The following is a 13,349-nucleotide window of genomic DNA, read 5'->3' as shown; positions in this document are numbered from 1 at the left end:
CATTTCATCTCTTTCTTCTGTTGTATAACTAACCGTTGTTTTGTTTTTCTGAAAAAATACCTAAAGAAAACCATTCTACTTTGCATCAAATTGAAGCAACATTTTTTTTTCAATACACAGTAACAATTACGCTTTTATTTTTGATGCAAAACAAAAACTTAAAATTTTTAGTCAATTCTTCCTTCTTAAAACTCCCACTTTTTCAATGCAGTCATGATGAAAATCATTTTCCTGCTCAACACTATGCCTGTCCTCGTTCACTTCTTTTTCTCCACTCTTTGATTTGCAATTATTTTTGGTGTGTCTTTTTCTTGTGGCTCCCTCTCTATGTCACATGATGTGCAGAACAGTAACACTTTTTTGTTAATCTGGGAGTAGATGTAATACTATTTTACAGCCTAACTGAAAGGTACAGTTACAGGCAGAGGATATTTGAAATCAGGTGGCTGCAGGCTGACTGCAAATGTGAGCTGATCTTCTGGCTGGCTGTGTCTGGGATGTGATCAACCAGGAGCTGTAAGTGGTGCAGAAGGCAACTGCTTGCAGTATTCATGGTAAAGGGTGCACACTGGCAGAGCTAATTCAAGGCAAGGTAATTTTCATTTACCTATCTTCCCCTCCTTCTCAACCCTGCACGCCTCTTGGACTACTCGGAGATTCATTCAATGTTTCCATTCCTGTTGGACTGCAGTGCTATCACAAATTAACTTAAAGGTGCTGTTTATGCCAGATACTTAAATACATATATTACCAACAGTATTTTTATTAACTATTTTAAAGTGCAATCAGCAACAATGTGTACACTTCAGACAACTTGACTGCAGTGCAGTCAAAAAACTAAAAACCTCCACTCAAGTCTAAAAACCTCCACTGGAAGAGATGAAAGTATCTTAACACAGTTACTCTGATCCACATAACATAATGGACTTTTCCTTACATTTGTCTGATGCTGTTTATAGTACATCCTGCAGAATCACACACTTGTTTTATAGTTTCCTTGTATACTAAAGTTAGAGGAATACTGGTTCCTGCTCTACCCAATAAGTTAATGTACAATTTAGGTCAGTTCCTTTTACTGTCTCTTACAAATATTTGTAAATCGTGAAAAATACTTAAGAGCAAAGGGACATCCAGATTGACTCCATTTTTATCAGAAAGCATTAAAGCAAATTCATGAGAAAAAAGTGTTCTTTTAAAAATTATTTCTTACAAATTTGGACTCTACAGCTATGCAACAGACTATGTGTGTGTTCTTTAAGTTTGTGGCATTGAAGAGGCAAATGAAAAAGGACAAAATGGTAACTTCTGATGGACACAGATTATCTTCAAACACTATAAATCGAGTTAAAAGGATGTAAAATACTAAGTAATGTTTTATTTTGTTTTACCAAAAGAGAGTATACAAGTATCTATTAGAATTCAGATACACTGATCCCCACATTGCAGATTTAAAACCTGAATGACACCACTGCTTTTGACACTGCATCAGCATTCACATGTATCTTAAGTGCAATCAAGATGCTGGACTTGTTCTCTTAGTATTTATGTCATGGTAATTAAAATATGTGATACAGATAGAGAGAGTTTTCTGAATATCTTATAGGCCAAATGGCTTTTCCATTTGTGGGGAAATACTCTGTACATTTGGCTTAGAGAAGAGGAGGCTGAGGGGAGGCCTCATGGTGTTCTGCATCTTCCTCATGAGGGGAGTGGAGGGGCAAGTGCTGAGCTTTGCTCTCTGGGGACAGTGACAGGACCCAAGAGAATGACATGGAGCTGGGACAGGGGAGGATTGCACTGAGTGTTAGGGAAAGGTACTGCACCCTGAGGGTGGTCGGGCACTGGGACAGGCTCCCCAGGGCAGTGGTCATGGCATTGAGCCTGCCAGAGTTCAAGAAGCATTTGGACAATGCTCTCTTGGGTTGGCCCTGTGTGGAGCCAGGAGTTCCAGGAGTTGGAGTTGATGATCATTGTGGGTCCCTTCCAACCCAGGATATTTTATGACTCTATGTTTCTATGAAAACTAGTACCAGATAGAGAAGGCTTTGCTCACACCTGCTATTAACATGAGCAGAAACAACATATAAGCCCTTCAGAGATACACGCCATTTATAAGACATGGCTAATGCAGGTGGCCAAGTTACCGGTCTGTTCTCCCAACATTCTACTGTGAATTAAGAGCTATAGGGCATCCTGAGCCAAAGCCATGATACCAGTGTTTCAGACTGCATTCAAATAAGATTTACTCTTTTCATTGACTATCACACTCAGGCTCCTGAACTGGCCAGCCACCCTTCAGGGCCTGCAGGCCGGCTGCATGGCATGATCTCCCAAACTATCCACCTGCCTCTGTGTAACAGCAGAATTTACTCTGTTTGGTTGGGCTGTGCTAAGCACTCCTGAGCTTTGCATTTGGGCCAGTGCTTACATCCATAGACTAGTCTTGAAATGACATTTTGATGATGAAGAACAAGAGATTACTGTTTGGACGACAAATGATACATTAAAGAAAAAAAGAAACTGTGCCATGAATATTCCACGAAAAAAAGGTATTTTCTACCTTCCATGTTAAAACACCTGGAACACTTTTCCAGTGCTTCTCTGAACTTTGGTATCATTTTTTTTCTGGTCTCTTCCGTCTCTTCCATCTGTCATGCCCATGATAAGGAACATTTGGAAAAGGTATGGACAAATATTGAATCTAGTATTTAGTACCAACTAACCCCTAAAATTTCCTAAGACAATGATCTCCTCATCTTGTATATGTGTAGATGAGGTATATACCATGGCTCAGATGTCACAAAATTTGCAGCAAATTTTGTTTTTGCAATAGACTATGTGAAAACATGGCTTTCTCAGATAGATCAAACCAGTGTATTGCAGTTCCAGATAAATTAAAAATTGCAGTGTTTTTTAACTAAATTGGACATTGAATATATAATTAATATATAATTGAATATATAATTAATATATAATTTATATAAATACACGGACATCTCTATCTATGTGATAAAGCTATGAATGCAGCACAGCAAATAGCTGAAACTGTCAGCAGAAGCTGAAAAGCTGCCACTAGGCCTAGGTGGGAGGGCATTTTATTGCAAACATACTAGACAGGATTTTTGGAATTACTTAGCACTAGCCCTCCTCTTCAATTATTATAGGAGGAGGTTGGTAGAAATAACTGTAGTTAGGTTTATCTAGTATTCTTCATTAAAAGACTCAGCTTCCACTTGGTTATAACTCTGCCAGCATTATTTCTTTTAGGTTACGACTTGCATGAATGTGTACCTGCTTTAGGTTTCTTCATATTTCCTCAAGTTCCAGCAAAAATGATCCAGGTAACTAACAAAAAATGCCTTGATTTGTCCATATTTGGGAAAAAAAAAATCTCTTTATCAAAAAGCTATGCTATCATGCATGGGCACAAGACCTTAAAATTTATCATGGATACGGATTTAGATAGTAGAGGTCATTTCCAATGTTTTTCCACTGTAATCTGGAACCAAATTCACTATGCGTAAGTCTTATCTTTATGCTGCCAATGAGTACCCATTAAAATCATTGACAAAGCATATTCTTCTTCTAATGGCATGTAAGCACAGAAGATGATAGTTTACTACTGTTTTGGATCTAAAGGATGTAGCTTTGCTGAGATATTATGTATGGTTCTGCCTGGTGCATTTCTAGATGGCCTTCTGACATCACTTCCAGCCTCAATACTTCTGTATTTTCCTAGGGTAGCAACTGAGAAACTACATGTTTAAAATTAACATTAAGAAAACACTACTGTTGCAATATTAAGCATTCAAAAGCTAAAAAATACCAGACTTTTGGTGCACAGACTTATTGTATCATGATAACCATCCTTACTGACAAATGCAGACAACATTTCTGTCTTTTCTTTGCACAGGTGGGAAAGTCAGGTCTGTGGAAACAGCTGGAGAATCCTTGCCTCACTGCCAAGAGAGGATGGTCTTTTGATGCAGTGATAACAGCCCATAAAGATCTCAATTTCTGCCCTTGTAATGGAAATCCTACTTAGTGCTTGGCAATCCACAAGTATCTCATCTATTACAGGCTTCTAGTATAATACTCATTTCTCCATGGCATTTGAGACTACAATGGGAGCCATTGGGGGCTTGGCTTTGACCATACTAAGTGCTACAAATGCAGAACTGTGTTCTGGGATGTCTTGGTTTCAGCTAGGATAGAGTTAACTTTCCTCCTAGTAGCTAGTAGGGTGTTATCTTTTGGATTTAGGATGAGAAGAATGTTGATAACACACTGATGTTTTAATTGCTACAGAGCAGTGCTTATACTAAGCCAACGACTTTTCAGCTTCTAGCTCTGTCTTGCCAGTGGGCAGGCTGGGGGTGCAGCAGGAGCTGGGAGGGGACAGACCCAGAACAGCTGACCCAAATTGGCCAAAGGGGTATTCCATACCATCTGACATCATGCCAAACAATATATATATATATATATATATATATATATACACAGGGGTGGCTGGCTGGGGGGTGTCAGTCAGTGGGTGGCGAGCAATTGCATTGTGCATCACTTGTTTTGTATACATTATTATTAGCAGTACTATTATCATTTTTATTTTATTTTATTTTATTTTATTTTATTTTATTTTATTTTATTTTATTTTATTTTATTTTATTTTATTAGTTTAGTTTAGTTTAGTTTAGTTTAGTTATTTTATTTTCTGTCCTAATAAACTGTCTCTATCTCAACCCGTAGGCTTCATTTTCCTGATCTTCTCCCCCATCCCAAAGAGGGATGGGGGAGGGTGAGCGAATGGCTGTGTGGTGCTTAGCTGCCAAACAGTTTAAACCACAACATGGCTGTTTCTGGTTAATCACCTATCACTACTAAATGACTTTGACATTAACACCTTTACATTATTCTCCCATTTGTAAGATAGGCAAAACAGTACTTTTTAACTTGACAAGAATGTTATGAAAGTATATTAACAATGCCTATGGAGCGCTCTGATATTACTGTAATGAGTATCATGGGAAAATCCATGAGGAAATTTAAAATCTTATGTTCAGAATAGCTTTTGAACACTGTGTAGCAAGCAAGGCATAACAATGAGTTATGAAGGAGAGGAAACTATTGAATGAAAGCCTATTTAATGAGCACTGACCATGACATACACTGAATGAAGCAAGACACTATTGGTGATTGCCTTATTAGTATGGAATATGACCAGGTGACGTGTGATCATGTAATTAGGATGTAATGACAGTCATGTAATGCATGCATTAAAAGCTGGGAGCCTTTCTTCCATTTTTTTATGTTTTCTAATTTCTTTTACCTTTTTTTTTTTTTTTTTTTAACTGAAAAACATGCCACATTAGAGTGGACTTGGGCCAATTCTGAAAATTCCTCTCAGTATTGTGATTCATTGGCAAAGTGACTGATAAAAAAATCACTTATTGACACATTGGTTATCTGTCATCTCCTCACATAAACAAACAAACAAACATGTAAGAAAGCTCTGTCAAACACTGAAAGGCACAGTTTCATGGACCATTATAAACCAGAATACTTGAGAGGACAGTCAGTATATCAGACACTACCAGTCTGTATCCCTGTATACCAGGGGTATAGACCCAGTCCAGACTGCCAAGGGGCAGGCATCTCTTCTTCAGTTCTTCTTCATGTATGCAATAATTGCAAAGTTTCAGCTCAGGATTTAAGTTAATTCCACTGAAATGCTTAGTTGTAATTTTTATTTTTTTTTTAATGTCAAGATTTTGTTTCAGTACTAAACCTTTATAAATAGTCTTCTGTAATCTCACAACTGTTGTCTTCGGCTATCTGGCTATAATTTTAGGTATCTTTGCATATGGAAGGGCTAGTAGTAAGACTATTTTAAGCAATACTCTGGAACATTTGCAGAATGTGCTGTGATTTTAGGGGTTGGTGTATTCTGCAGCAAGATCTGTGGCCTTGAAAAACTCTGTGTTCCTACATAGAGGCTTGTCAGCAAAAGTTCTTTATAAATCAAACTAACATTTGAACACCGCAGGGCAATGAGTAAATTCAAGTATTTTAATCTATTAAACTTTGAGGCATTTAGAAATATCTTTCCAGAAGAGGCCCTATTTCTCCTGTCATCATCTCACTATGAAAAAGGATAATATAATTCTTAAGGAATGTACGAATTCGTGGAAACAAATAATAAACAGTATAAATAAACATCCTCTCCAACTTAACCAATGTAGCTGATCTTGCACTGCAATTAACAGCATGCAATGTTCGCTTCTAATAAACACTGGGAAAGAAAATGACCATAGAGGCATTTTTTTCTCTATGTTTTTGCCATTGGCCTTGTGTAGCCTCACAAGCATGGAGGAGCAATCAGACTGTACAGTATCCTGTGGGACTTCTTGATCACATTCAAAGGTGATTCTTTTGAATTCATACTTAGGAACAAGTATTATCTAAGCTTGTTTAAACAGTGGAGATCTCAGGTAGAAAAAAGCTGGAGTGGAAGAAAAGGTAGCACAAAAATACTGGCCCTATGCAAAGTACAAAATGTGTTTTATTCATTTTATTCATTAATCATTTTATTGCACTATTTTATTTATTTATTTATTTATTTATTTATTTATTTCTCTCACAAAGCTACCAGCTAGGAAAGGAAGCTATTGGAGTCAGACCTAACACTCACTGAAGCCATAAGAAAGACTCCCATGCACTTCAGAAGCTTTCAGATGAAGATGTTATAGAGGGTCAATTATTTTAACCTATACAGAACAATTCTAGCTTCCAATTTTGTGGGCTGATGAATATCTTCAGTATCTCAACTTCTAGAATACATCACTAATAGTACATTTGATACTGCTGAGTTATATCAGTAAAAGTAGCCTGTATGCAGTGGAATCAGCAGTAGAGCAAACATTCCTGTCATTTAAAAAAGAGGAATTAACATTGATAGTATGATGGCTGTAACAGATTTATCATTAAACCTATTAGTACATTTATCAATGTATCCATCATTGTGGACCTCCAAAAGCTAGAATCTTCTATGCGCTTGTTTGTTTGTTTTGCTTTACAAGGAAAATCTAGATTAAATTATCTATCACTTCCTGCATTCATAGGAAGATACAAAAGTTGATAACACTTTGCTAACAGGCTCACTGCCAAAGTTCTGTTATTTGATCCCTCTTATCCAAACCGAAGTAAACCTTTGACAGAAAAAACACACTACTAAAATTACAAATCACCTTTGGCCAAAACAAAGTTGATTTCTTGAATTCTGGAAAATAACAACAATGAAGAAAATAAGACATTTGTGGGCATTTGAAATTTAATCTTTATCTACCTACATTTGCAGTCCTTCTGGTTTTTGGCAAGTTCAAAGCCAGGCCTACATTCACAGGCAACCCCACCTTTGGGTGTCTCCCGGCAGATGTGTGCACACCCATGATCTTTGTTCATACAGTTCATACCCTCTGTAAAAGAAAGAAAGAAGAATAGAAAATATTAGTACTGAAATAAACTTGCAAAAAGATTATCACCAATTATACACATCCTGTCCTTCATTGTCATTCTAATCTTAATTTTGCATCTGGACCATGTTCCACAAGGCAAAATAATGCAGCTGAAAAGACATATACAATCAACAAAACAGTGTAATGAATGACAAAATAACCAATCCTATGATCAACTGCAGCTCTATTTCACGCTTTACACATTACAGTAATGTATATTTTGAGCATGGGTTCACAAAGGGGAAGTCATGCTTAACCAGCCTGATAAACTTATACAATGAAATGACTTGATTGGTAGATGAGGGGAGAGTGGCTGATATTGTCTACTTGGACTTAGAAACGTAGAATCATAGAATATCCTGGGGGTTGGAAGGGACCCAATAAGGATCACTGAGTCCAACTCCTGGCTCTACACAGGACCAACCCAAAAAACAGACCCTATGTCTGATAGAGTTGTCCAAATACTTCTTGAAATCTGGCAGGCTCAGTGCCATGACCCTAACTTTCCACACTTATAGAATTGCAGAATCTATTTTCCAAATTCAAATATAAGTATTTGAAAAATGAAAAGAGAACGGAAAATGCATGTAGGATTGGCTGTTTTTATTTATATCTTTATAAAAATTCTCATTTCAAAAGGAAAAGACAGATACGAGAAATTTGGCAGTATACTGAGGCTAGTGGTATATACATGTACCTTCCTTGGGGCATACACAGTGAGCATTGCTATAGAATATAGGGTGTTTTTCTGCGTGTAGAAACCCATTACTTTTGATCTCCCTATTGAATCTCCATATTCTAATTTTTCATGAAAATATAATGGATTAAAAGGATACTTCAGGATACTCCAGGAAGTTGTCTGTGCAACTGGTGATTATAAGAGTTCAATAACTAAGCTCACAGCTATTTGTTTTATGAATAAATGTAATGATTGTTAATGCCTGGTTCATTTTCATTTGCCTGTTAATGTGCTGTATACTCTGTCACACATAAAATCTGTTTTTCAGATGATGCATCCACCAAAACTTATATCTAAGCATTTTTGGTTGGATTTCTTTGCTCTTTGCCATACAACTCAATTATCTCTGTTATCCACAGTAAGTGCAGGCAATCTTCAACAAACCTGCTACTCCTTTTCTCTTTGACTACATTAATTTCTTAGTCATCTTAAGTCCAATTTTAGCTTTCTGAACTATACAAGTGATTTAGATATTTAATGTGCCTGATGTTCTTAGAGGTTTTCATTACCATGTTAATTAAAATCCCACATATTCACAGAAATATTTAACTCAGTCCTTGTGGGTCAGCATCTAGCATTCTTAGTGTGAAGGAAGGTCAGCTAAATCTGCATTACAAAGCCTTCCCAGACTTCCCCTTGGGTTTCTGACCTGGAAAGGAGAGATTAATTCTCTTAGAGTATCACTGCCCGAGATTTCACAACGTAACTCGGCTTACTACCATGAAAACAACATGTATTCCCCAAAACACTGGTGAATGGAGGATCACTGTAGACTCAGCAGCTCGTCTGCCACTTTGTACCATGGCTATTTCTACCTATTAAAGGCCAATTTTGCAAAACAATTCCAATGGAAAATGTTCAAGCTAAACTGACAGTGATGATGTATTATAAATATATATTTTTTTCTTTTTTCAGGGCTGTTGCAAGGTTTTTGCTTCCAAAGGTGGAAACAATCTCTGTGTTCCCTTTTCATTCTTAAAGAAGTCACATGAACACATCTGCCACCTCTGGTATCTACACGCACAGCCTTTGCATTTAGGCTGATCTCACACTATCAAATCAAATACTTCAAACCAAGTATTGAGATTTTATTACAAACTTTTATGACAAACTCAGCATACAGAATAGTTTTTAATCAAACATAAATGAAAGGATTAGCATGTAAACCAGTTACTAATAAAATTTGTGTACAAAATTTGAAGAAGGAAATGTTCCAGAAAGTCAGATTGGCTCAGGTTGACAGAAGCTAACAGATTCAGAAGTTATTTGCACTGCCTGACTTTACTTCAGAAAGGTTATATTAGCAGAACAATGAAAAACACATCACCAGTAAGACTGGGTAGGTTAGTTGATCTCCCCTATAAAAAAAATCAGAATCTTAAAACTCAATGTATGAAAATCAACATCATAAACAAATTATTTCTCTCTAAGCTGTGTTAGCATGGATGAGTATAAAAACTTGTCAAAGTGCAAAATTCTCTGCAAACTGTAGCCTGCACAAGAGATGCTATTGAAGATATAATACACAACATACTATACTATACTATATGCATGATACTGTACTCTGCCATCCCATACATAAAAGTGAGGTATGAATGTTGTATATGGATGAACAGATATAAGAAACCTGGGAACAGCCTTTTTGAAAGTTTTGAGGCATTTTATAATCCCTTTCTCTCCACTGCTACCAACAAAGGATTTCAAACACAATGTGTTTGACAAACTACATTCCTGCATACTACACTATGTCCAGAAAAGGATCTGGGAAAGATACCACATGCCCGATGGAGTCACATTGCTGAGGCAATGAGAAGAGAGGAAATAGATAGATGAAAGAAGATATTTAATGGCCCAGAAGTGTAATGAAGCAAGTGATTTTCAGTGTTTACTTACAGATACTGAATATCTGCCATTGTTAAAATCACTTGGGAAGTGAGAAATTATACACTGCCAATAATATTGGGAAAAGCTATGATTAGAATTATTACATCTTGAAACTAAAGTGAAAGGCAAAGCAGGTTTTTATTCTAGTATTTGTGTGTATGACCACAATATTTCAGTTATTTTCTTACTCATTTCAGTTATTGTATTCATCAGGTTCTTGGAGCTGTACAAAAGCTATTTCAGTTTAGCTGGAGAACACCATTAAAATCTCCTAAACCAGAGAATCATTATTTCAGAAAACTGAAGTTTTTATGGTGAAATATAACACCATTATTTTTCAAAACAGGAACTCATCCACAAGCTTATCATTTATATTTTAGTATTTTTCAAATCCCTAAGAACTAAATTAAAAAGAAATTCTGAACAAAATTTTGATTAGAACTTACAAAACATTTATATGAAAATGCAGCAAGGAAATACTTAGGCTTGTTTAAAAAATATTGTCTTAAACAAATTCATGCTAATTTGCAAATAGTTTTAATTGTTCCAAATTTCAGATTTTCAGCAAATGCAGCATTTGGCCAGATGCCTTCTGCATCAATCTGCATACACAAATGATTTACGAATCATTGTTGAGACGTAAGATTTACCCTTTTCTGAAGAGCTGGCCCTTCAACCAATACTGAATCTTTTATGACATTGCATATAAATCAAACTAAAAAAAAAAAAAACAAAAAACACTACTTTCCAAACGCTAGTTTATTTGCTATACAAATGCATGCAAGTGGGAGAGAAAAATGCTCCTAGAATTACTTTGCCAGATATTCCCTTTAGCAAGATATGGTCTAAAATGTCCAATGTAGTACAAATACATAAACACAACACATATTTTCCTATAGTGGAACTGGGTAGATTGCACTGCTTGTAGTAGAACAGCTGGTCTTTTGACAGTAGTTCATTGCACTATCATAGAAGTAGTAAAATGTCTGAGTTATCATTTCCCCTCACTATCACCTCCTGAGAAACAAAGTTTTGCCTTATTTTAGTTCATCTTCAGTAGCTACCTAATGTTCCCATACTTTTACCTAGGGACCCAAGAGTGAATAAAAGCACAGAAAAAGCATCTTAGTGCCTGCCTCGGTGTTCAGCATCCCTTGGACTCACAAAAAAAAAGGGCAACTGAAAGAGGAGGTGAGGAACATGTGTCCAGACCTACTGGCACTGTCATGTGCAGGGAGACAGGAAGCTCCTCTCCTGGGTGATGGGCAGTGCACAGCTAGAGCAAAAATGCTGTGTTCCCTCTGGGGGTAAGTGGAACAATGAATGATGACCTACAGCTTGATTTGTAGATATGTGTGGAAAACTAGTCATTCAAGTAAAAAACATCATCATTGAATAACTGAGAGGGATTCTATTTTTCATTTAAATGTGTTGAAGATTTTCTCTTCATCATCATAAGCCCCAAGTCAGCAAAGAGGCCCTAGCTCCAAGAGGAGCACCCTGTGCCTCACATGTCACTCCTTCCTAGAGTTGACAACCCATTGCAGGTCCAAAGAAGAGAGGGGAAATACCTGTGGAATTATCCTAGCCCTTTCCCAAGACAGTACAGGATTATGTCTAGAGCACTTTTACCCCAGTATGCTGCACAGCCTGGACCAAGGAACAGACAATGGATCTTTCACCCGACCCTTGACCAAAATGTATTTGCAAAACTTTATCTTCTACTACACAGCTTTCATAGAATCATGAAATCACAGAATGGTTTGGGTTGGAAGGGACCTCAAAGACCACCTGGTTCCAACACCCCTGCAATGGGCAGGGACACTTCTCACTAAACCAGGTCACACAAAGCCCCATCTAACCTGACCTTGAACACGTCCACGGATAGGGCATCCACAGTTTCTCTGGGCAGCCTGTTCCAGTGCCTCACCACATTCAGAGTAAAGAATTTCTTCCAAATAACTAGGATAAATCTACCATCTTTTAGTTTAATGCCATTACTCCTTGTCCTATTACTACACTCCCAGACAAAGAGTCCCTCTCCAGCTTTCTTGTATCCTTTTAGGTACTACAAGGCTGAAATGAGGTTTCTCTTCTCCAGGCTGAACAACCTCAACTCTTTCAGCCTTTCTTCACAGGAGAGGTGCTCCAGCCCTCTGATCACCTTCGTGGCCCTCCTCTGGACTTGTTCTAATATAATCATGTCCTTCTTGTGCTGGGGACTCCAGGGCTGAATGCAGGTGGGGTCTCAGGAGGACAGAATAGAGGGGTAGAATTCCCTCCCTTGGTCTGCTGGCCGCACTGCTTTTGATGCAGCCCAGGATACAGTTGGCTTTCTGGGCTGCAAGTGCACACTGCTGACTCTTGAGGTTCTCATCAACCAACAACCCCAGGTCCTTCTCCTCAGGGCTGCTCTCAGTGCATTTTCCGCCCAGCCTTTATTTGCGCTGATGCAGGTACAGGAATTGGCCTTGTTGAAATTCATGAGGTTTGCACAGGCAAACTCTGATCCCTCTGTCATCAGCTCTTACATCCTTCTGGATGGCATCCCTTCCCTCCGTCTTTGTGGTCCCCTTTCTCTCTCACTTCTATTATTTTTTGCACTAATCTGTGTACAGCAGCTTCTAGAACTTGAGTGATTATAGATGAACTGAAAAAACATAGTTCCCAAATCAAGGGAAAGACTAAATGTTGAGAAAAGAGAAGTCAGAACACCAAAAAATGTTTACTTATCCTTGATACTATAATGTTTGAAGTTGAAAGGCTCTAGATTTTTCATGTTAATTGTTAACTAAAGCAATATCTTAATTTCATATACTGCTACTCAAGATCATCTTTAGAGCATAGCACAAAAACAGGTGTGTGTTCTCTGGCAGTGCTGGCAGACAGTAAAATGAAGACTTTTCAAACAGTTATACACATTCTCAGTAGATTCACCTCATAAAAGACAGCAAAACAGAATCCAACAGAAAATACATTATAAACAGGAAGAGAAATGCTACTTAAGAAAGAAGAACACTAATCTAATTGAACTAAAACCTCTCTTAGCATTTTAGATATGACTTGAGAAGCTCGCGTATTGCAGTCATGTTTTTTCTTCTGACTTTCAGTTACAAAAGATTGTTCATGGAGAGTGGCAGACATTGTTATGTGACCTGCAATCTACAGTCATTTTGTTCCTGGCCTAGGAGAGATTGGGTGTGAGTCTACTACAT

General features: G+C 37.4%; 1 protein-coding gene across 9 annotated transcripts in view; it reads right to left on the bottom strand.

Annotated features, from left to right (window-relative positions):
• SCUBE1 (signal peptide, CUB domain and EGF like domain containing 1) overlaps positions 1 to 13,349 on the bottom strand; it is a 251,963-nt gene that overhangs the window by 101,359 nt on the left and 137,255 nt on the right. For all 9 annotated transcript variants that reach the window (XM_021278740.4, XM_072041711.1, XM_038173489.2 and 6 more), the window contains one exon: positions 7,347 to 7,472. In XM_021278740.4, the coding sequence (XP_021134415.1) occupies positions 7,347 to 7,472 (126 nt within the window). The remainder of the gene's footprint in view (positions 1 to 7,346; positions 7,473 to 13,349) is intronic.

Source organism: Anas platyrhynchos, chromosome 1 (assembly GCF_047663525.1).
Source record: "Anas platyrhynchos isolate ZD024472 breed Pekin duck chromosome 1, IASCAAS_PekinDuck_T2T, whole genome shotgun sequence".
NCBI classification, from domain to species: Eukaryota; Metazoa; Chordata; class Aves; order Anseriformes; family Anatidae; genus Anas; species Anas platyrhynchos.
The sequence above is the reverse complement of the archived record's forward strand: the minus strand, read 5'-3'. Positions and strand labels throughout refer to the sequence as shown.